The sequence below is a fragment of the Marmota flaviventris genome, chromosome 15, assembly GCF_047511675.1.
Source record: "Marmota flaviventris isolate mMarFla1 chromosome 15, mMarFla1.hap1, whole genome shotgun sequence".
Taxonomy (NCBI): domain Eukaryota; kingdom Metazoa; phylum Chordata; class Mammalia; order Rodentia; family Sciuridae; genus Marmota; species Marmota flaviventris.
This window is the reverse complement of record NC_092512.1, coordinates 52,181,090-52,203,607: the sequence shown is the minus strand read 5'-3', so window position 1 is coordinate 52,203,607 and position 22,518 is coordinate 52,181,090. Positions and strand designations below refer to the sequence as shown.

The 22,518-nt window shown below is 34.8% G+C and overlaps 1 protein-coding gene across 3 annotated transcripts; it reads right to left on the bottom strand.

The window, feature by feature from the left end:
* Positions 1-393: 393 nt before the first annotated feature.
* Positions 394-19,160, bottom strand: Impa1 (inositol monophosphatase 1). Of its 3 annotated transcripts, XM_071602266.1 has the most exons (10): positions 19,077-19,154; positions 18,244-18,316; positions 15,459-15,534; positions 14,972-15,105; positions 13,205-13,309; positions 11,622-11,667; positions 9,834-9,942; positions 9,406-9,514; positions 2,994-3,145; positions 394-2,188 (listed from the first exon to the last, which is right to left on the bottom strand). In XM_071602266.1, exons 3-10 carry the CDS (start codon positions 15,519-15,521, stop codon positions 2,073-2,075), a joined length of 834 nt encoding a protein of 277 aa, XP_071458367.1. In that variant the 5' UTR covers positions 15,522-15,534; positions 18,244-18,316; positions 19,077-19,154; the 3' UTR covers positions 394-2,072. The 3 variants fall into 3 exon arrangements, with proteins under 3 accessions (XP_071458367.1, XP_027803494.1, XP_027803503.1); XM_027947693.2 differs by lacking the exon at positions 18,244-18,316 and having other exon boundaries at positions 19,077-19,160; XM_027947702.2 differs by lacking the exons at positions 18,244-18,316; positions 19,077-19,154 and adding an exon at positions 18,625-18,905.
* Between the last annotated feature and the right edge of the window lie 3,358 nt (positions 19,161-22,518).

Below are 22,518 nucleotides of genomic sequence, written 5' to 3'. Positions count from 1 at the left end.
AAGGTAAGAGACCAAGAAAAGAAACGTACATTAAAAACATCTGAAAATGAGTAATTTGAAAAGGAAAATACAGAGGACAAAATATTTATATTATAAAAAAATACTATGAAGAATAACATATTCAATCAATGAATAAGAACAAAGTACCTAAAAAAAAGTCAATGGATGCATTGGAAGATAAAAATACAGATAGGTAATATACCCTGCTTGTAACATAGATGTCAGGTCCATCAAAGAAGTTCTGCTACTCAAAAACATCTTCCAGTTATTATTGGATAATCCACTTGCAAACAATCCATTTTCAATATCTAAAAACTTCTAGTCACTAAGAGTATACATTCAATCATAATGGCAAATTTCAAATAATTGTAATTTACCACAGAACTCCTAAAATTAGTTTAAACTATAAACTTTAATAATGTTAATATCAACTACATCTTTAAAGTTTTATTATAAGTCATTTTAATTAAAATAAACTTAATTGAAAAAACAACCTGTCTCAGAATTACACAGTATGAGATGTTTTAAGTGCATGTAACTAACAGTACAAATACAGTAATTATAATACCCAAATGTTAGTAGCATACAGATTAATGTATCATATGTACTCAACAATGAAATTAGGCCCTATCTTGAAAATTGTATACAAGCACTTTTCATTTTATCAATTACAAGGTTCAAATGCACCTGTAACAAAACGTAACAATCTGTTAAATGCCAAGGGAAAAGACTAAACAATAAATTAATCCTTTAAATATGTCTACAAACCAATATAATTTTCTTGTTGAGTTTGGTAGGCTAAAGGCTATTAAATATTTAGAAGCAATGAAATTAAATACAGAGTTTGGGAAGGAATCAAATAATTAAGTATCAACAGTGTATTTGTTGGCACAATCAAATTGGTGTCTACATCTCTATAAGAATATTAAATATAGTAAAATGTTATATTATATCTACTCGGATACCTGATGAGAGCTTTCTAAAGTTTCTTGTATCTTTCACAGGGAATACATACAGGGAATCCAAGCATATGATATAACACATGCTTTGGAAAATACATTAGTTGCAGAAAAGCCCACAATAAGCAACACTATCTGACGGTATAGCAAAATGAAATGATGTAGTAATACGAAATATAAAACAGGATAATAATTTTTACTCCAACTTGAAGCAAAAATAAACAATGAGCTCATTACTTATGTATCTATTATAACAAGGAAATGCTGCTCGAAAACATTCATTCTTGCTGGGGCATGGTGGAGCACTACTGTAAATTCCAGTGACTTGGGAGGCTAAGGCAGGATGATCACAAATTTGAGGCCAGCCTCAGCATCTTAGTAAGACCCTCACCAACTTAATGAGACCTCATCTCAAAATAAAAAGTAAAAAGGACAGGGAATATAGCTCAGAGGTAAAACATCCCTGGATTAAATCCCCAATACCAACCAAAAAAGTTAAATATACATTTTACGATGTTTATTTTGGATATGCTAATATTTGACCGGTACTTTGCTAAGTACTACAGGTACAGTGATGATAAAACAAACAAGGTTTTCTGCCAAGAGAGAAACAAAACCTTAATCTAAGTAGTTGTTATATTCTTAAGGTATGGCTTTTGAAACAAATAGAATTTTTTCCAAAAAGGTAAGTTTTAAATTGAGTGTTTATATATACAAATAGTAATTCAAACTAGGCATGATGGCACACACCTGTAATCCCAGTGACTAAGGAAGGTGAGGCAGTAGGATTGCAAGTTTGAGGTCAGTCTAAGTAACAAGAGGATCATAGTTAGAAACAACACTACTAATTGACAATTTTAATTGATAGTTCATGAACTAAAATCCTGTTTATTTTTCCCAAAGTATATTCTTACAGGCAAAATTGTTCAAAACAATAAAACAAATATTACATCTATTTTTGCATACTTATTCTATGGAAAAAGTTTCCATTTTTAAATCAGGACATCAAAGACAATTTAATCAATCATATCCTCCTATATCTGAAACAGATATCCATCAGTGCATCAGCAAATCTGAGGAAAGCAATTGTGACTGAATACAATGCTATTGTAATCAATCTTCATCATCTCTTTGTAAAGGTATTATCTGAATTTCTTTGGCTATCCTTTCTGCTAATGCTTTACTATTTGCAGCAATTATTCTTCGTGACATCAAATCAAATGGTCCACCTAAAATCAGATTGAGAAAACAGTTATATCCTGTATAAAAATAATTCAGAAAAAAACAAGTATAGCTATATGTATCATGAACAACCTTAACATTTTAATATGTTCAGTTTTCTTTAAAAAATCTACTATCAGATAATTATAATGTTTAAACTTAACAGTATATGACTGAATCTCTAAGCATTTTGAGTAAATACCAGGGTAAAGGTGGATCTCAATTCAGACCAATCTGAAAAATGTCTTCTTTTCTCTTTTGTGCATGCTTATTACCTTTTCATTGTTTGAGATCTATGGAAAAGAATCTGACTTCAATACATTTTCATACTATTGTCCTTTCTCATTTCCTATTTCTTTGCTGCTTTTTTCCCCAGGTCATTGGGGAACTCCTTAAACCCAAATTCATTCCTTAAACATTTTGCTCTCAGCTCAAAGGAGGTATTATTAAACCTCTTTAGGCCCAAAGTAGAAAATGATAATGAAGGAAGTCTACTGTCAACTATCACCATGGTCACCATTCAGAAAGTTCTTGGTAAAGCCTCAAATCCAATGACTGCCTAGACTTTCTCTACAGCCTCTCAAGAATTCCTGATACACTTGAAGGGGCGTAGCCATTTGTCACTGTTAGTCGAACATTACCATTATTTCTTATCCTTGCTTCTATCTACTGTTTTTTAGACTTTGCATCAAATTGTATAGCTTGTTTTTGCCTTAAAAGCTGAAAATTTAACATGTATCAAACATTTTTTAAAAACCCTATATGGAGAGGAAAGTCTACACAGAAAAATGCTTTATTGTCCCATAATTTTACCTGTTACATCCATTAGCACTCCACCAGCTTCACTAACAATGATGCCAGCTCCTGCCATATCCCAGCAGTGAATTCCCATTTCATAATATGCATCTGCTCCTCCAGTTGCCACAAGGCACATATTAATAGCTGCCGTTCCAACGCTCCGGATTCTAACATTTGAAAATAAGATTGGAAAAATCGTCCTCTCAAATAATGCATTCCTCCTTACTTTCAGTTTACTTTAAGTGTTGACAGACAACCTGAACCAATCTAGAGGATACAAGTAAAAAACAGTGGTCTCTGATTTTGAAATAAAAGACATAAAAAATTTAATTATCTTGGTGTACTATATAAATCAAAAAACTAATCCTCACAAAGCAATCATTTAATAAGATAAAGATAAAAACAAGGGTTTTTTTCAGAAAAAAAAAATACTGAAGAATATACTGAAAGTCTACTATGATAGCATTCATGTATATTCACATGTCTAAACCTGGGCACTAGTTTATTTTACATACACACACACACATACACACACACACACTCGCTCTATAGTGTAAATAGACTTTAGGAGATATAAAACATCATGCTATTGGTCATCCCAACTGGGTGTGCATCACACATGTATCTGAAGGAATAATATAGCCTTGTCTGGGATCTGCAGAGACCTCAGCCTGTCATGGAAGATTACTATGGATTTGTCTTCTCACAGTAACTCTTCCTTAGAAATATACCAAGTTAAGGTAAGTACTGGTACTACTTGATAGCCACTATAGTATTAACTGAGTCATGACAGAATCAAAAAAAGCTAAAATTAATGCCAGGAGCAGTGGAGCACACTTACAATCCTAATGACTTAGGAGACTGAGGCAAGAGGATTACAAGTTTGAGCCTAGCCTGAGTAACTTAGTGAAACCCTGTCTCAAAATAAAAAATAAAAAGGGTTGGAGATATAGCTCAGTGTAGAGTGCTCCTGGGTTCAGCCTCCAGTACAAAAAAAAATTTAAATTTAAACAAAAGAAAAACTATGCCAAAATTAACGGGCAAGTTTGATGTTTATGTAGTATCAAAGTATCTTCCCACAAGACACATAATAATTGCAACAGGAAAAATATCATTTTTATAATGTTCTACAGTTCCCAAGGTATCAATGTTATCATTCATAATGGAAAACAGGACCATGTACCTCCTGATAAGATGCCTTGAGAAGAAAAGAACATAAAACTTCTGTGGCATTCTTGCCAAAAAATGCAGAATCTAAACAAACAAGAGGAAATCAAACCCACCCAAGCAAGGAGACAAAACTACAAAACATGTGGCCTATAATTCTAAAAATATTCAAGATCAAAAAGACAAAGACTATGCCAATGTTCTACACTAAAGAAAACTGAAGAGAAAGGACAACTAAATGCAATGCACGCTCCTGAAATGGACCTTGGTTTAGAATTGTTTCAAATTTTGAATAAGACTTCTATATTAGGTTATGTATCAAAGTTAATTCACTGATTTTTTTTTGCAGGGGGGGGGGGATGTATACTGGTGAACCCCGGAATGCTTAACCACTAAGCCACATCCCTAGCCCATTTTATTTTTTTTATTTTGAGTCAGGGTCTTGCTAAGTTGCTTAGGTCTTCCATAAGTTGCTGAGGCTGGTTTTGAACTTGTAATCCTCACCTGCCTCACCTTCCTAGACCACTGGGATTACAGGTTGTGTACCACCACACCCAGCCAAATTCCCTGATTTTTATAAAAATACCATTTTTATGTTACAGAATGTTCCTTTTATTATTAAAGAAATGGATATGTTTGTGTATATTTAGAAAAAGATTCATCATGTTTGCAAATTACTTTCAATTTTTTTTACTGAAAACTCTTTTTTAATCATTTAACATCTGGAAATAAGGCAGTGAGTTCTATCCACCAAAATCTTTCAAAAAATCTTTTTTAAAAAAATTCATAGGGGGGGCTGGGGATATAGCTCAGTTGGTAGAGTGCTTGCCTTGCATGCACAAGGCCCTGGGTTCTATCCCCAGCACCGCAAAAAAAAAAAAAAAAAATTCATAGGGCTGGGGATGTGGCTCAAGCCGTAGCGTGCTTGCCTGGCATGTGTGCGGCCCAGGTTCGATCCTCAGTGCCACATACAAATAAAGATATTGTGTCCGCCGAAAACTAAAAAATAAATATTAATTTTAAAAAAATTCATAAAGGTGTTTTTCCCCCTTCTCACATGGGATATAATTCATAGTAAAGGTATTCTTATCTCATGCTCTGAAAAGAACACACCAAGATCTTTTACAAATAATCCTTTGATATTCCATTGAGGGACTGACCCTAAGTTAGAAGAACAGCTATGATGGCTACTAGTAAATCTTCTAGTGAACATCTGAGTTCTCAAGCAAGGAGTTTAAGAGTCAAGAAGAGCATATTCTTCTATGGACAAATATTTTCAAAGGATTACCAAAAAGGTTACATGATTATCAAATAATAAGGCCATGACCCCAATTCTTAATTTTGTGTCTGAATCCTTAGTCTGACCCTCCGGTAGAGGTATTATGGCAAAGAGTAAGGACTGTCTATGGTATCACAAAGATTTGAGTTTGCTCCCATGCCCAGCTGCTTAAAAACTAAAATTGTGAAAAAGTCTGATTTTAGCTTTCTGGATATCAAAACAACAATACCAATTTACCTTGGATGACTACTGTAATGACTACAAATAACCTAAGTTAAGCACTCACAGAGTGCCTAGCACAGAAAAGGTCTAGTGAAAAGTAGTTATGTTTATGAAGAAACTTTCCCTAAACCATTGTCAAACACAATCTACAAGAGACACAGTAAATGAATTCCTCAAAATTAAATAAAGGTACTTGGCCCACAGTCATTTTACTTTATTTCTCATAAACAGTATTCCCTAGTTAGCAACCTATTAGACTATTCTTTTTGTTTAAGACATTCAACCAGATTATGATTCTCTTGGACTCATTTTGTTTTGTATTAGTAATTCTGAAGTCACATTCAAAAACTTAAGAATCTGCTGAATCCACAGACCATTAAAAATATAAAAATAAAAATAAAGAAATCAATATATATCCCTGGTAAATCAATATATATCCTGGTTAAACTATTGAAAACATCCTAAAGTAAAAATTGTATTTTACTTAAGCCAATGGCAAAATAAATGGTCAAAGTTGTAAACACTTGCGGCTCTTTTATGGCTAACATAGACATTTTAGTGTCCAATGTTAAAGTGCTTCCTTCAAAAGAGCTGTGGCAATAGATTTTTAAAATCACAGTGTTCCTGCCTGAAGGAAAACATTCTGGGAGGTTCTACAGCCACATGACAGTGATTCTTTTACTTTACTCATTACGATTATGGACCACAGATTTATAGCCTACAATCACAGTTTGTACCATGGTCAAACTATACTTTTAATGTCTAGACTCCTAAAAGAGAAGTCGAATTTTGGAGAAAAGATAAAGGATCTAGAGGCTAGAGTTATGGTCTTATCTCCGTCTAGCTGTATGATCTCAGAAAACCACTTCATCTCACTGTGCCTCAGTCAACTAGACCTACAAAATAATGGCTTATTTAATGATCTTTTTGACTAGTGCCAAGAGTTTTATAAGTTAGTAACAATATTTTCAGGGAAAAAAGGTAGAAAGGTAGGAACAGTTGGCAGTAAAATAAAATCATAAAAACATACTATTATTCCATAGCTTTTTACACATGATTTTTCATTCAAACTAACTACAATAAATGTCAGAGAAATGCTACTTAATATAGTCATAACCTATAGATCTTCCCAAAATATTAAGGAAAAATATAAAAATAAATATCTTAGAAAACTAAAACATCAATTCAATTTGAATTAAATATCCTATCAATATCCTCAGATACTTATAAATATGAAAGAAAATCATAAAAACAAAAACTAAGAACAGAAATGGACCCAAATAAATATAAAGTTTTTTTTTTTAATCCAGATGATTAAACTTAGAAAAAAAGTGGGGTGACCCCAAATTATATAAGAACCAAATAATAAATTACAAGGTTCCCAAAGAAAAACTTGGCGAGTAAAATAAGAAAGAATTAAAAAAGGACATAGAGAAAATGGTGAAATGTAAGACACAAAGGATGTAACTGGTGTCTTGGAAGAAAAAAAATGGGAACAGCAGAAGTGAAATAGCATTTCACTTCAATAGACATTTCACAGCAATTGACATAAATCTACACACTGAAACAGAAAACTAATCCAGAATGAGCTATTCTAAGATAAATCCTTGCAAAAATATTAGCCTTCAAGGGTTTTTTTTTTTGGGGGGGGGGGGGGCTGGAAAGGGTGATTCTCAGAGCCTCCAGTGAGATGAAATAACTTAAAAGCCAAGAAAATTAGATTGACATCTTATTCAAAAACAATACAAAAAGCAAGGCAACAGTGAAATAGCATTTTCAAGAAATAACTTAGTTCATACTTTATATCCAGCCAAGCTGCCTTTGATGTTTCAAGGCCACAGAAAAAGAGTTTGGAAAATGTCAAAATTCAAGAAATACTCTGCATACATGCCCTCTCCAAGGAATCTACTATAGGATGCACTTCATCCAGTCAAAAGGTGACTGGAAAACTTTACCAAGTTTTATGGAACTGTGAATTGAAGAATACATAAAATTGATGTTTTGACAAAGTAGAAAGAATTCCAACTTAAAAATGGGAAGAAACTGAGAAAATGGGAAAAGAAAGTAAATTTCTGTTATATATGTAACAAATGGAAGTAAAAAAATCTTGGGACCTATACAGATAGTTAGTGGATAAGTGAAAAAAAAGAATATTAAAGTCACCATAAAAAGTTTTAATGCCCAAGAAGTTCACTAGAATAAAATTTAATTTTATATAAATACAAAAAGAAAGTGAAAAAAAAAAGGAGAGAGAACTTACCAAATAAACATTGTAACTATAAGTAATATACACAGTAATTGCAACATTAGATAATACAGCAGAATTGAGGTCAAACAAAATAGTCCTATCAATTCACCAATAGTACTCACTTGTCTATTCAAAAGATTTTAAAATTGACTTATAAATAAAAGCTCCACTTATGTTGTATAGAAGAGATACATTTAAAATGCAGGAATTTAAAAGGGCTAAAAAGAAATGGGGGTGGTATACAAAGATTTAAAAGGCAAATGGGAACAGTAAAAAGGCAGGGATGGCAATTCTGCTGTCAAAGTAGACTTCAAGCTAAAAAGCATAAAATAAGACAAAGAATACTTTACAATATTAAAATTATAAAATGAAGGTATAACCATTACAAATAGGCATCAAATAACATCTTCTAACTATATAAAAGCCACAAGAGTCATGAGACATACAGACACACACTAACAGAAGGCTTTAACACAACATTCTCAATATAAGACAATAGACAAAAATATAAATAATATGATTAAGATAGACCTTTGGCTATGCATTAAATATTATACCCTGAAAATAGAGAATATACTTTTTTTAAAAGTATATATGGAATTTTCACAAAAATTGATCACAGACTAGGGCACAGAGAACTCTAGTGGGTCCTTTAATGAAAAATTATTACAGTTCAATAAAGCTACAGATTAAAAATGATAAAAAAAAAAAAAACTTCTCCTTATGGACATTTAACAATATAACTCCATGCCAGGTGGGTGGTACACCCAGCATCTCTGGAGCCTGAGGCAGGAGTATTACAAGTTCAAAAACAGCCTCAGTCACTTAGCAAGACCCTGCCTCAAGATGAAAAAGAGAAAAAGGCTGGGGGGATGTGGTTAAGCAGCCTTAGGTTGGATCCCTAGTTAGATAAAAATGTATTTATTAAGAAAGTAACTATATCTATTCCTAGGAAATAAACTGAAAAATTTAGGAGTAAAAAGCCACAATGTATGTAACTTACTCTGAAATGGTTCAAGGAAACACACACACACACACATACACACACACACACACACACACACACACTCTCTCTCTCTCTCTCTCTCTCTCAGGATAAAATGTAAGGCAAGTGGGATAAAGTGTTAACAGGTGAATCTGGGTAAAAAGTATACTATTTTTCTTTGTACCATCTTACTTCTACTATTTTTTGTTAAGTTTAAATTATTCAAAAGAATTTCAAAATTATATTACAAAAAGTTTTCAAAATTGTATTACAAAGGGCTGAGGCGGTAGCTCAGTGGCAGAGCACTTGCTTAGCATGTGTGAGACACTGGGCTTGATACTCAGCACCACAGGAAAATAAATAAAATAAAGACATGCTGTTCATCTAGAACTACAATTTTTTTTAATTGCATTACAAAATTAGAATTATGGTACTGATTCTGTGTTTTAATAAAAATTATTAATTTCTAAAGAAAAACACTATTTTAAAAAAATACTACATTGTCTAGAAAATGAAAAGAGCTTACCCATGAATGGGAATGGAAAAAAGCTTTTCCATGTTAGAAAGAATAATTTGTACAGTCTCTGGTGTTCTGGAAGAGCCCAACTCAGTCACCAAAAGTGATTTGGTAATATCTGAAAAGGAAATGTTTCAGATAATCACTAGATTTTAATATTAGAATTCTAACAAAAATGTGACATTTGCAATCCAAACTATAATAGGACATTTTAATACCTCTTCCTAGCTTTATCAAATGTCTTTCTAAGCCTCAAATGTTAAAATACTGATATACTTATCTTCAAGTGATGATTTTAATAAGCAAAGAATCTAATTTTTTAGACTATTACCTAAAATGTATAGAATATAACCGGTTTACGTATGGGTCTGAAATAAACATTTAAAAAATATAAGTACACAAAATCAACTCCACCAAAAATTAGAAGACAAATCTACCTTCTTGTTTTGAAACCTGCAGTTTTTGGCCATTACAAAAGGCACCTTTTCCTTTCCTGCCAGTGTACATCTTATCTTCTACACAACTGTACACAACTCCAAATTCCATCTGTGGAGGAAAAAAAAGTTTTCTTTATCAACCTGAGTATTTTTCTTTATTAAATCAGTATTTTTTTTCTAAAAAAAGGAACTGAAAAATTATAGTATAGTGTAACAATGTATTCAAATGACAAAACTATGGAATACTTAAAATGCTCATTTCCAGTCTAGATAGAAAAAAAGGTTATCAAGCCTGAAATGCTCAACTCTCCTTCTACCCAAGTCTAGACAGAGCCCCTACTTTCCCTCTCTCCCTTAGTTTTAAATGCAGACAGCTCTTTCCAATTTGCTAGGGTGAAAATGCTCTCCTGTGTTTCTACTTTCTTGTCCATTCTCTGAAAAACTGCTCAATCAACTGATCCCTAATCTTATTATTCTTACTGACCAAATGCCTTATCTACAGAATTGGAGGCTGCTAGCTATCATTAATACTTCGATACTTAGTATGACACCTGTGTGCTCCTGGCTGTCTTGTTTGTACCTCACTCACAAATCCATCCCAGTGTCATGATTTTATAATCTTCTCCCTAAAAGCTGTGTAACTGGGGTGTTTCCATACCTAGGGTATTTCCCCATCTTCCATTATTTCCTTTGCCCTTTTAGCTCTCCATATTCTTACAGACTGGTCCATTTCAATTGACAAATTCAGCTACCACTAAAAACTTTGGTTCCCATCAACCCATCACTACAGACTGAGAGCATATGCTTCCGCATCTTGTCTTACAGAAACCTCAGGGGTCAAAAAATCACTTAAAAATCGCTTCTTCAACCTCTCCAAACTATTGTTTCTGATTGAAATGCTTTCCTTTTCTTTTTTATTTGGCAAATTTTTAATTTTCTAAGTAGCAACTCACATAACTAACTTCTAAGACCCCTTCTGGTAGAAATATTTCCCCAACCCACAATATGCAGAATTGTTCATATCTTCTTGTGTGTCCCACTGCCCTGAAGTATGAGTTCAATAGCAGGGTCAGCATACAGCTGCAAAGCTAATTATATGCTCAATGCTCAAATAGTTCCTTTGGGATGTTCTCACTTTTTAATACAATCCTGTAGCTAAGATTTCAACTAATTTGTGTTTTTATTTTCAGAAATTTCTTAATTGTTTTATACATGCTGATATAATATACAAGCTCCTTGAAGACAGATGTCAGTACACATCCTTTACTGTTTGGATAGTCAAGAAGTCAATCAGCAAAGAAAGGCTATAGCTATGGATTTTACTCAATTGAGTTCTGGATGTAGGTATTCAATGATGTTTAGGTCCACATTTTCCAACCATGCTTTGGCTCTTGCTCCTTTCTAGACTTTGAATATCTCTATTCACTAGTACCTACTAAAGTATTCCTAGCTCCCAAACCTCACCTTTTCCAGGCAGCATTTAAGATCACATCAACTGCTATCATTATCTGATTCTATCACATATATAATGGTGATTAGATACTAAATTGAATTTCATTTACTTGTGTCCATTTTCTCCTTACAATTCCTGCTTCTCAGAAAACATTAAATTTTCTACACTGGAAATGGATTATGAAAATTTTAATAGTTCTATAGTTTACATTCAAAGTTAAACAATTACATAAACTGAATCTAGAGACAAATCTGAACTATTAAAGAGATACATTTACTCTTCCTCAGAATATGATAGCAAGGCATTTTATGAATGGTACATTTAAAACAACATACCTTTTTATTTACAACAAAGCCAATCGAAACAGCTACAAAAGGAAATCTTAAAAAAAGAGACAAAACCCACAAATTTACCAAGACAGAATTTAATTTTAATAAAATCCACCTTTTTCATAAGTGCTTACAAAGTTTTTCATACAAAGGCTCATCCCTCTTTCCCCAATTAAGTTTATAGAGTATGTAAACAGGAGGAAGGGAAGAAGCAGTATATATACACATATATTTATATTCATACATACAGAAAGCCTCTACAGGCATGAAACATATCTGTAAGGATTCACAAGAAACTGATGATAACTGTCATTTCCAGAAACAGATGTTGAGAAACCAGGGAATAAAGTGTGAAGTACACTTTGCACCGCATGCCATTTTCCATTTGATGAAGGTCAAATACCATGAATATAATAAGTATGTAAAATATTATTTTCATAAAATAAAAATAAATTGGAAAAAAGTTTAAATTGATCCTGGTTAAAAGAAGGGGCTGTATGCTCAGCCCTTTTTTTGTTCATTTCCCTCACAGCCTGAACCTGTGATAAAACCAACTCTACAGAATAAATAGTTGTTGCTTATCTGTAATCCAATGCCAAGCTCAGAGCTTCACATTTAAAAAATAAACTGCTGGCCACAGTGATTACTTATGGCTGCCAACAGTTTGAACAGAGGGGTTCTAATATCTTATTCATAAGAGAATCAGAATAACAAAATAGGTTCAATGTAACTACTGAAAATAAAAACTCTCAAGTATTAAATACTTGAATCCCACTGTATGCACTGTATTATCTTCTTATGTTACAATATATTATGAGCTGCTTTCCACATTTTAAAAATACAACACTCTATCACATTTAGATTCTAGGCCTTAACTTTATATTTAACAAGATTCTGTATGTGGTACAGACACATACAGCAGCTACAAGACAAGTTCAAATACAACATTTATGTGCAATCCCATCAAACTAGGTACTAACTTTAACTCTCCAATTTCATCAGGCTTTCTTCTAAAGATAATACACTAAGCTGCAACATATTTACTAAATTCTTATATAAATGAACTACTCAGTGAATCCCAACAACAAAGAGGTGCCATTAATATAAAAAAAGGAAATCTTAAAAAACTGAGGCTTACAAAGATTAAGAAAGATTTAAAAGAAATCTTTTAAAAATTGAGGCCTACAAGGATTAACTAACTTGCCTATGGTCATAAAAAGAATTTAAGATGCACCAGAATTCAAGTCCAAGTCTGTTGATTCTAAAATTTGTGCACTTTTAACACTGTTTTCCCTCTTGAACTGAATTCATTCTATACGGACAACACTCCATTAATGACCTTTCATTAGTTTTCTACATTGCACTTTCTACAAGTCTACAACATTTTTACTGCTTCTTCACCTCCTCTATATATGACTAAAAGTCCACATAATACGTTTTGCTCTACTATTAACATATACATTTCTTTAGAATAAAGAAGCATAAACAAATTACACAACTCCCTAAAGTATGTATGTTTCTTGGAATATTTTGAAGTTCCACCCAGTTAATATACAAACAGTAATTATATTAAAAAATTAAAAACATACCTATGTACAAAGTTAGTTGTTCCATCAATAGGGTCAATGATCCATGTGGGGTTATCAGTCAAGATACTTTTTTCCCCAGCTGCCACAGATTCCTCACCAATGAAACTAAAAGCAAGAAAGACAAACTTCTAATCTCTACATTGTTTCCAACAGTTATCAAACAAGAATATTTCTTTAGCACAAGAATGGACTATAAAACATAACCAAAATCTGTACATTATTTTTCCACTGTTGCTTCTTTGTTCTTTCTGTGAAACCTGATAAAAGTGACAAAGCTTTATTTCTCCCAGAGCAAAGGCATATGAAGTTACAGATTCAATAGAAGTTCACTGGATTAGACAAAAGGGAATGAAGGGAAGAAAGGGGGGATAGGAATAGGAAAGACAGTAGAATGAATCAGACATAACTTTCCTATGGTTCATATATGAATACACAACCACTGTAACTCCACATCATTTACAACCACAAGAAGATATACACCATGTGTGTATAATATGTCCAACAATACTCTACTGTCATGTATATCTATAAAGAACAAATTTTAAAAAAGAAAAGAAGTTACAGAATCAAAATTCTAAAATAAAATGGCAGGGTATGTAATGGCACACACCTGTACACACACACAAGCACATTTACTGCAGATGAGAAATCATTAGGAAATATAATTTTACAATAAAAAGGACATTTATTGCAGATGAGAAATCATTAGGAAATATAATTTTACAATTAAGTCTATAAATTCTCTACTCATTTTTTGAGTGTGAGCTGGACACAGTGACTTGTTTCTAGCTAACAGAATAAAGTAAAAGTGACAGTGAACAACTTTGAACAGACTTCTCACAAATGGCCCTGTGATTTCCATCTTTGAGGACAAACCTGTTGTGTTATGAGCTGCTTAGAGAAGAGGCCCACATAGTGAGGACCTGAGGGAAGCTGCTAGACAACAAACCACAAGGCGCTGAAGTCTGCCAACAACCACAGAAATGAATGGATCCTTCAGTATCCTAACAATCACTTGTCATGTTTTCTTTTTTAATCTTTTTCTGTTAACTGTAAACCTTTTTACTGGAGACATTATCTTTAGCCACAGCTTTAATGTTTAAGAGACCAGGAAAGGCCAATGGCATGACTAAGAAAAAGTACAGAAGCACAGTGGACTTTAAAGTAAGTACAGTGCTATAACTTAAAAATGATGAAAATGTCTCTACTATATTTCTGTACCTGAGATCCCTGATTTTAGGATTTTCTTTTAAGCTCCCACAAGCTACCACTACTGTAACATATAAAGAAGTTTACAATATAGAAAATATAACTGAGCTTTAAAATCATGCCTATAGCAGATTTTTGCCTCCTAACATTCAAATGTTCCTCTTATTATGAAAGAATCCAAATTTTCTTCCCTTTTCCCTGATCTCTGGCACTTCGAGCACAAACAACCTAAGCTTAATAATCACATGCTGCTGCCCAGAATTTGTAATCTTAAACCAATGAGGTAAAGACATAAGACTGGGTAGAAAGTATTCAAAACCATCAGTCAAGGGTAAGGCCACCAGAGATACCCTAAACAATGGTTGCTGTGTTATCTGTAAGTATGCCTTCTTCCCTCTCCGCAGTCCTGGCCTGAGCTGCCCAAAACCCTCAAAATAAATTCCTTTTCAGATTAAACTAACTAAAGTCAGGTTCTGTGTCTAGAATTAAAATTTTTGTCTAATATATTAACTCCAACCTAGGCTTCTTATTATCATTGGAAATTGATATAAGAAATACCTGTGAGATGGATACTTTTCCTTTATGGAAGAGATAAGCATTTTTTCAACTTTTTGGTCTGTAGCAGTTACCAAATCAGCCGGAGAACTTTTAATCATAACATTCATTTCACATTTTAGAGCTTCACAGATCACCTAAAAAGATTTTTTGGTAAGCAAACAGAAAAGTCATAATTAATTTTAAATCAAACAAAAAGATAAAATACTGTCATAGGATTTAAAACATTCACTTACAAAAATTGTTATAAAATAACTCTTTAATGGCTATGACCTTCTCAGCACAAACTTATATAACCTTACCTCCTATTTTAGATTCATAACTGTCATCACAGAATGTTTAATGATATAAATTGAAATAGTCTCTCTATTTAAAGAGTTCATTAAAATGAAAGCAAATGTAAAATAATCAAAATACATGTTTTATCTAACAAGGCAATCATGCTCTACTATATCACATTATGGTGGACAAAATTTTAATTTGTACCTACCTCTCCAGCTTGTCTTGCTAGGGTTACTGCATAATCCATGCATTCCTGCCATGGATCAGCCATCTTCTGATTATATCTAACACAGAGAAGGACATAGTAGTTACTAATCTCTGATAGTTTTAATCATATAACAGTTAGTTTACAAAAGCATCTCAATTAGCAGAAGATTTTCATTCCAAGATTCACCCCCTCTCCTATTTTAAAGTTCATTTTTTCCCAAAAATTTACTTGTAGGTCCAGTAAATATCATTTTTTATCTAACACTTCACATCTATTATAGAAACATTTTTATCACAAAAAACAGACTATGATATCATCTCCCTAGGTGTCCATACCATATTAGATTAAAAAAACAAAACAAACAAAAACCTTAAGACACCTACTGGTTTGGAGAATGAAAAAGGACAAACAAGAAATAGTTTAAAAGAGAGGAATATGGTTGGGTGGAGAACAAAAAATAAGAAAAAAAAAGAAAATACTTAAATAAAAGAAGCTTTGAAAATAAGGAACAAAAGGCACACGTACTAACAAAAGCCAGATAGGTGCTTAAAACAACAATTTTTTAAAATAAGGTTTTGGTAAAGATAAAAAATTTAAGGTTCAGAGGTGAGAAATAATTCTTAAGACTATATAGAAAGATGATAAAGACAGAAATTGATTTTAATTCTGATTTTAAAGTCGACTTCTCTATTTGGATTCTGAGAGAAGATTCCAGGACTAAAAATATAATTAAAAAAAATTAAATTTATTTCCCTGAGTTTTACAGAGAGGAAAAAAAAATCACATAGTTTTATATTGTGACCTGTCCAACTTTCCACTGACTTCTGAAGATTCACTACTGCTTGACCACACTCCAAAGTGGTCAAGTGGTCTGCCTAGCACAGAGAAGCATTTTAAGCTGACATACTCAGAACATCTGGCACTCTTTATGAGCAATCTTAAATTTTTCCTCTTTTAAAATTGAGAACAGACATAGTTTCATCTTGAATACTACTCAGAAATACATACTATATTGCTTACATTACAGGAGAAGTGTAACAAGAACAGGGGAGGGCAAGGGACATATAGGGCTTCTGCTGGTTGTTTTTTCTTCCTGAGATAAACATTTAAAGAATTTTTAAAAGGAGGTCACTTTTTGAGTTATATAAGTAACTGCTTAGAAGTCTTCAAGAATAGTATCCAAACTTTATTCCACTCCCCCTCCCACTCTCTTCTCTCATCAGAAGTAGAATCCTTGGGCTGTGTGTGTCTGCTTCCTCCCATTACTTTGCTCAAGTCTCCCACTTCACCTTCTGATTGCACTAATATTGTATCAAGAGCTCAGATTCTTCACTTTTGTCTGCAAAGGCTGGATGGGTTGCTAAAAACAGGATTAAAGAGTTGGAATCTCTACCTCCATTTTGTATCCATCTTTTAGGATGAGTCACCTAGGATTCCAGGAAGAAGTTCAGATCAATAAACACCTTGTGAAAAGATGAAGCCACAAAGCCCTCCCTGATCAAACCTGATGTGGTGGTGGACTAGACCACAATTCCTTTGGCAGCTGTGAAAAGGCTCCAGCTATGCAAACCCCCAACCCCTGCCCTCATTCCCCTTTCTATAAAACCTCAAAGTTAGCCCCTAGAAGACAGGATTAAACACTGGTTACATCTGATTGGTTGAATGCCCAGAAATAAGTCTCTGGCCTTGGACTCTGGTAAAATCTAATTCTTATTCAATTCCTCAAGGCTCACTTCAAAAGCTACCTTTTCTTTTAGGAATTCTCCACCCAGAAGTTGTTTAATCATTCCATAAACAATTGATGAATACCTATTATATGCTGTATACACACTATGGTGAGTAAAACCAGGTCCCATTCATTTACTTTCTAATGGGGAGTCAATGTCAATTTAAAAAATCACAGACTACACGAAAAATCATAAATATTATACAAGCTAAGCAGAAGAAATACAATGAGAAGCATATAATAGGGGGGCTTTGACTGAACTTAGGTATCCAATAAGGCTTCCCTGAGGATATGATTAAACTAAGATATAAAAGACAAGTGAATAGGCATCAACTAACTCAACTCAGGTCTCTTGATGCATGAAACATGCACCCAAACATGATAGCTCAGAGATCCAAGGAAACAGGAAGAGATAAGGCTAGGGGAGGCAATAGAATCACTCCTTTCTTAATATGACAGCCATGAAGAATCATTTCAATCTGGCTACTAAACAGAATGAATTGGATGGTAAAGGGAAAAGCAAAGAATGAATGTGTACAAACATGTTAGGACTTTTAGTTTCAGGATGCAAGAGTCCAGAGGAGACCCAATGATTGGCTTAAACCTAGGGAGAGAAGTTTTACAGGCAGAGAAACTGGAGAGTCAAGAGATTTGCTTTGTGGAATAAAACTAGGGAGACTTGGTAACAGATCAGACATGGAGTGTGAGGACAGAAGAGCTGAAGAATGTCCACTTTTCACTCTGACAACTGAATAGATAATGATGACACCTACTGAAAAAGGAAGCAACAGAAGAGTCAAGTTCAGGAGTTAGGAGACCAGAAGATTAAGAGTTTAATTAGTGTGGCAGAAGCACTTCTGTGAAATCCAGTGACAATGACAATTAGCTAGTTAAACCCTGAGCTCAGAAAAGTATGCCCTTAAGATATAAATATGTAAGTCATTTGAGTAAGCAGCAACTGAGGTTCTGAATCTTAATGAGAATCCTGGAGCCTTGGCCTGGAAGAACCCACAAAACTTTGTATATCATTTTTAGGGCACTCAACAGTGTCTTCCTTACATTTGTATGCATGCTGTATCTTCTCAACCAGTTTGAGTACATTTCTTGATGCTAAGGGAAATTCTGAGATGACCTAAAATTTATTATAAGAGCCAGAAAGGAGAAGAGATAATCACAGTTAATTAGTAAACGGTTTGGGGATGTGTGTGAAACCAACAATCTAAAAATTCTCTTAGTTCTAGGTCCCAGGGAAGTTTTTTCCAACCTAGCCTCGTTGCTGGTAATTTTAAGAAACTTTTCCCAGGTCCTGGTCCTTTTTCCGGTGAGCAACTATAAATGGCTCAATAAATCCTTTTGTCTCAGAGATCTCTCGGTCTCAAGAATACTGCTTTCACAAGGGCTGGATTTTATGACCCTTCACTTTCCCAAAGCCATATATACCTGAAACGTTTCCAACCGTCTCTGTTTCTGATCAGTCTTGCCGGTGTGGAAGTCACACCAATTTACTGCCACCTGTCCCCAGCAGCGCGACCCTGGACAGCACAGGAGCTGTGGCCAAGCCCCCCTCGCTTACACTCTGACGATACGACCCTGGCAATGTGCCAGGTCTGGGAGCTCCTTTGAAGTCCGTGAAAATGCGAACTGAGCAATTACCCTACATAAACTGCCTCGAGGATTAAGTAAGATTGCGCAGGCGAAGCCACTTCACTAATGGTGTGGCTGTTTCTGCTTTCACTCAGAGGCAGCCCGGGATAACGGTGCAGCAAAGAGGTGGCCTCAGCTGCGGCCTTCGCTCGGGGCGCCGAGCCCGCGCCGGAGGCCGTGAGAGAGAGGCTGCTCCGAGTCCTCCCAGCCCTCAGCGCCCACCCAACCCGGAACAAAAGCGGTCTCACCTCGGAAGGTGGTAGGGCGATCTCCTCTCTCAGCAGCCAGCTACCTTGGACGCGGCTCAAGTCTTCCGGATGTGGAGTGGCTGCCCACGACAGGAAGTCCCGCCTTCATAAGGCCTGCCCGTGGGGCGTGGTCTCGTTGATGCCCCGCCCTGTAGCTGCAGCTCTTCCTCTAGCTACGCCCCCGGGAGGCCAGCCTGGGAGCGACGGATCTGGCCTCTTCTAACTCTATCCTGCTTGCCCTTTTTTTCCCCCTGAAAACCCCTTTTTTCTTTGCTTCGTACTCATTCTTTTCGTCTTCTATTCGTTCACATTTTCCCACTTCCCTTTATTGCTCCTCTCATTTATTTCCTACTACTTTGGCCAAACATAAATAGGAGCTGTGACTCCGATTGTGCCGCTCTTATTTGCTACACCTGTGCTTGGTAAGCCTATAGATTTATTTTGGTTTGTTTTAAATAACTGATTACCACAACCAACTGCGCTCCTATTCTCAATAATTCATTTAGATACCATTTGTTGAGGACTTACCATGCTTCGGGCAATTGTGGTTTTGTATGTGTTGTTTAATAAATTTTAAAACAGTTTCATAAGCAGTTTCATAATTTGCTTCATCATACAAATGAGGGTTAGCGTTGTTAAGTGATTTGTCCTCTGGTCACACAGCAGAGACAGGAACACACTGACTCCAAAGTCCACCATGCAGGAATATATACAGCACAATGAGGTCCAGGGCTAATCTACGGTCTTTGAAATGCTTCCTCTTCTTGAAATAACAAATTTAGCACCATTTTATATGTATATCACTATGATGCAAAAAGTGTTGCAAAGATAGAAATCATCCTAACCACATCAGGACCAGAGAAGTGAATTGTCTGGCTCCTTGCTTGTGAAGTGATTATTTCTCTTAGTTTAATCAAAAGAATGTTATCACTAGTGTGAAACAGTTCTCAAAGAATGATGTGAATGGTGGATTCAATTCTCAAAGCTTGTGAAGAGCCAGAGACTTGTCTTTGTTCTTCTGAAGAAGATACCTTAGGAACCTGATTTGAATACCTCTATTTGTATATGAAATGATACTTTGGGCTTCTTGATTTTAAAAACACCTTCAGAAACTAGGGGAAAAAAATTTGGTTCTCCATTGTCAAGTTAAAATTAAAATCTTGCCTAATGTATATGACAAGTATTGATTTGTAACTACATAAAATTTTCCAGGCATGTGCAGAAATATCATCAGAGTCATCTTTAAACCTTTTTTAAACAAACATGGTCCCACCAATTTGGCAAAGCTGCTAAAATCGGTATAAGCAATTCAAAGTAAGATGAAGGATCAATATCTTTCTCCTTCAAATTAAAACCATTTCATGCTTCCTACGCCAGATGAGCAAAAGTCCATTTTTTTCTAGAGGCCTCAGCTGCTATTTCACAATTGAGTTGTTCTCAGGTAACTCAGTTTTTTCTTTCTAGAAAGGCCATTCTGCTTCCAAATGCCTTCTGAAAGTGAAGTAATGAATGTGTCAGGGCTAGGGAGTCTAGCGTTCAGATTCCTTTGTGGCCCTGTTACAAACTGGTCCCACACAGCCAAAAGATCTTTATTGGGTACTGTGAATGTAGTTCAAGTGGCAGCAAAGACCTCAGTACATGACAGGAGGAAAATTCTGAGATGTTAAAAAAAGAAAAAAACAAACAAGAAAACAAAAATTGTTCCACACTTCTAAACAAAGACTGTTAACTCTTGAGGTCTAACTTCCAGGTGCCATCACATCCTGCTTATACTGCCAACCAATCAGGGAGCAACACTAACTCCTTAAACACTATCCTCCTATGCCAAAACTTTGCCTGCTTTGCTTTGTTCCATCCTCTTATCTATGATCAATGTAGGTTCATTGTAAGTAATTTATACTTTCTTTGCCCCCATTTTTCATTATACAACACTCCCACTATTTAGATGTGGTAGACATTTTCCCGGCTGCTGTCTAGCCTTGTTGGTAGTAGCTCAAGGCACTTATCTTAAGACTGATCTTTTCTTTCTGACTAGTAGCTATGTAATGGCCCAATAATTATTTTTTTCAGAGATCTTTTGGTCTCAAGAATTTTGATTTAACAATGAGTCTTCACTCTTAAGTTCTCAAAAGGGCAGTTTTTCAAGCTGCAGTCACATCTGCAGTCAGTGCTTCCAATACCAAAGAACATGTGCTGTGCCAGAGTGGTTGGTGAGGGGCAAGGAGGAGACAGGGTCCAGCCTCAGCTATGCACTGTGACAGGGCAAAATCTGCTTCCTAGTACTGTGTCCACATCATCATGTTTCTATTCTTGATCTCTAACGGCAAGTTCCCCTTTGGAGGCCTTTGACATTCTTTTCCTGCCAGCTGACTTCCATCTAGAGAGGTTTTAATTAGTCAAACCTCAAAATGGAAGAGAAGTGAGGTCCAATATACCTGACTCTACACAAAGAAATTCTGGAGAAGGATGGCCATTGTCAAGCCAGGCAGTAGTCTGGTCAACCTTCACCATGGACAATAAGTGACCATTTGCCCTACATTTGCATAATTAAGAGGGGCATCCGCTGGGATACCTTCCCCAGAAATTGAGGGCACCTTGCTAGTTAGTTTCTGGGACTGATTTCCTTTACATAGCAACTTTTTTCACTTAAAAAAAAAGAAAAAACCAACAAAAACAAAAAAACCTCAGGTTCAACACACCAAGACTTTGTTAACTAACAGTTACTTCTTTAGTAGTAGTTTTTGATTTTAAAATGATCAAACTTAGAACCAAGTACAGTGATGCATTCCTGTAGTATCAGCTACTCAGGAAGCTAAGAGGGGAGAATCACTTGAGCCCAGGAGTTTGCAACCAACCTGGGAAACATAGCAAGACCCCATCTCAACAACAACAACAACAAGATGTTAAAAAATAATCAAACTTACATACACACTATACAGCTGCTCAGGAGCAGTCTCCATGCTACTTAAGAAGATTTCATGTTAGAAGTTGGAGTTGCAAACTTTGGTTAAAACTTCTAACATTCTCCTATAATACTAACAACTTTCTCAGTTATAAGAATATGTATCAGATAATTGTTATTCTTAGAATAGTTTATCATAACATCATCTCTCTAAAGGACTGAAAAAAAAACTTTAAGAAATCAGTCCAACAAACTTTCATTCTTAAAAAGTAACAATAATAAAATAAGAATAAAATAATGGGTGATTTCATCCCCATCTCACATTTCAGCCAAGTTTTATTATGCAAAAATCTATCTTCCATGACACATATATAAAAGAAATAAAATACACTTAAAATTTTATCCATGTACTTCCAATGGCTTTTTAAGCTAATATTTGATATAAACAAGCATAGAGTAACATTAATAATAGTAAAATTTACTAAGTATTAGGCACTGTTCTGAGGATCTTGTTCATATTAACTTACTTAATCTTCACAA

Bases quoted from the DNA above. Each gene is read 5' to 3' on its own strand.
- Impa1 (XM_027947693.2), bottom strand. From the start codon at position 15,521: ATGGCTGATCCATGGCAGGAATGCATGGATTATGCAGTAACCCTAGCA. The intron at 15,106-15,458 runs GTAGGTACAAAT...AAATCTTTTTAG, and splicing joins TAGCAAGACAAGCTGGAGAG to GTGATCTGTGAAGCTCTAAA. The intron at 9,943-11,621 runs GTATGTTGTTTT...TTTCCTCCACAG, and splicing joins GCTTTGTTGTAAATAAAAAG to ATGGAATTTGGAGTTGTGTA.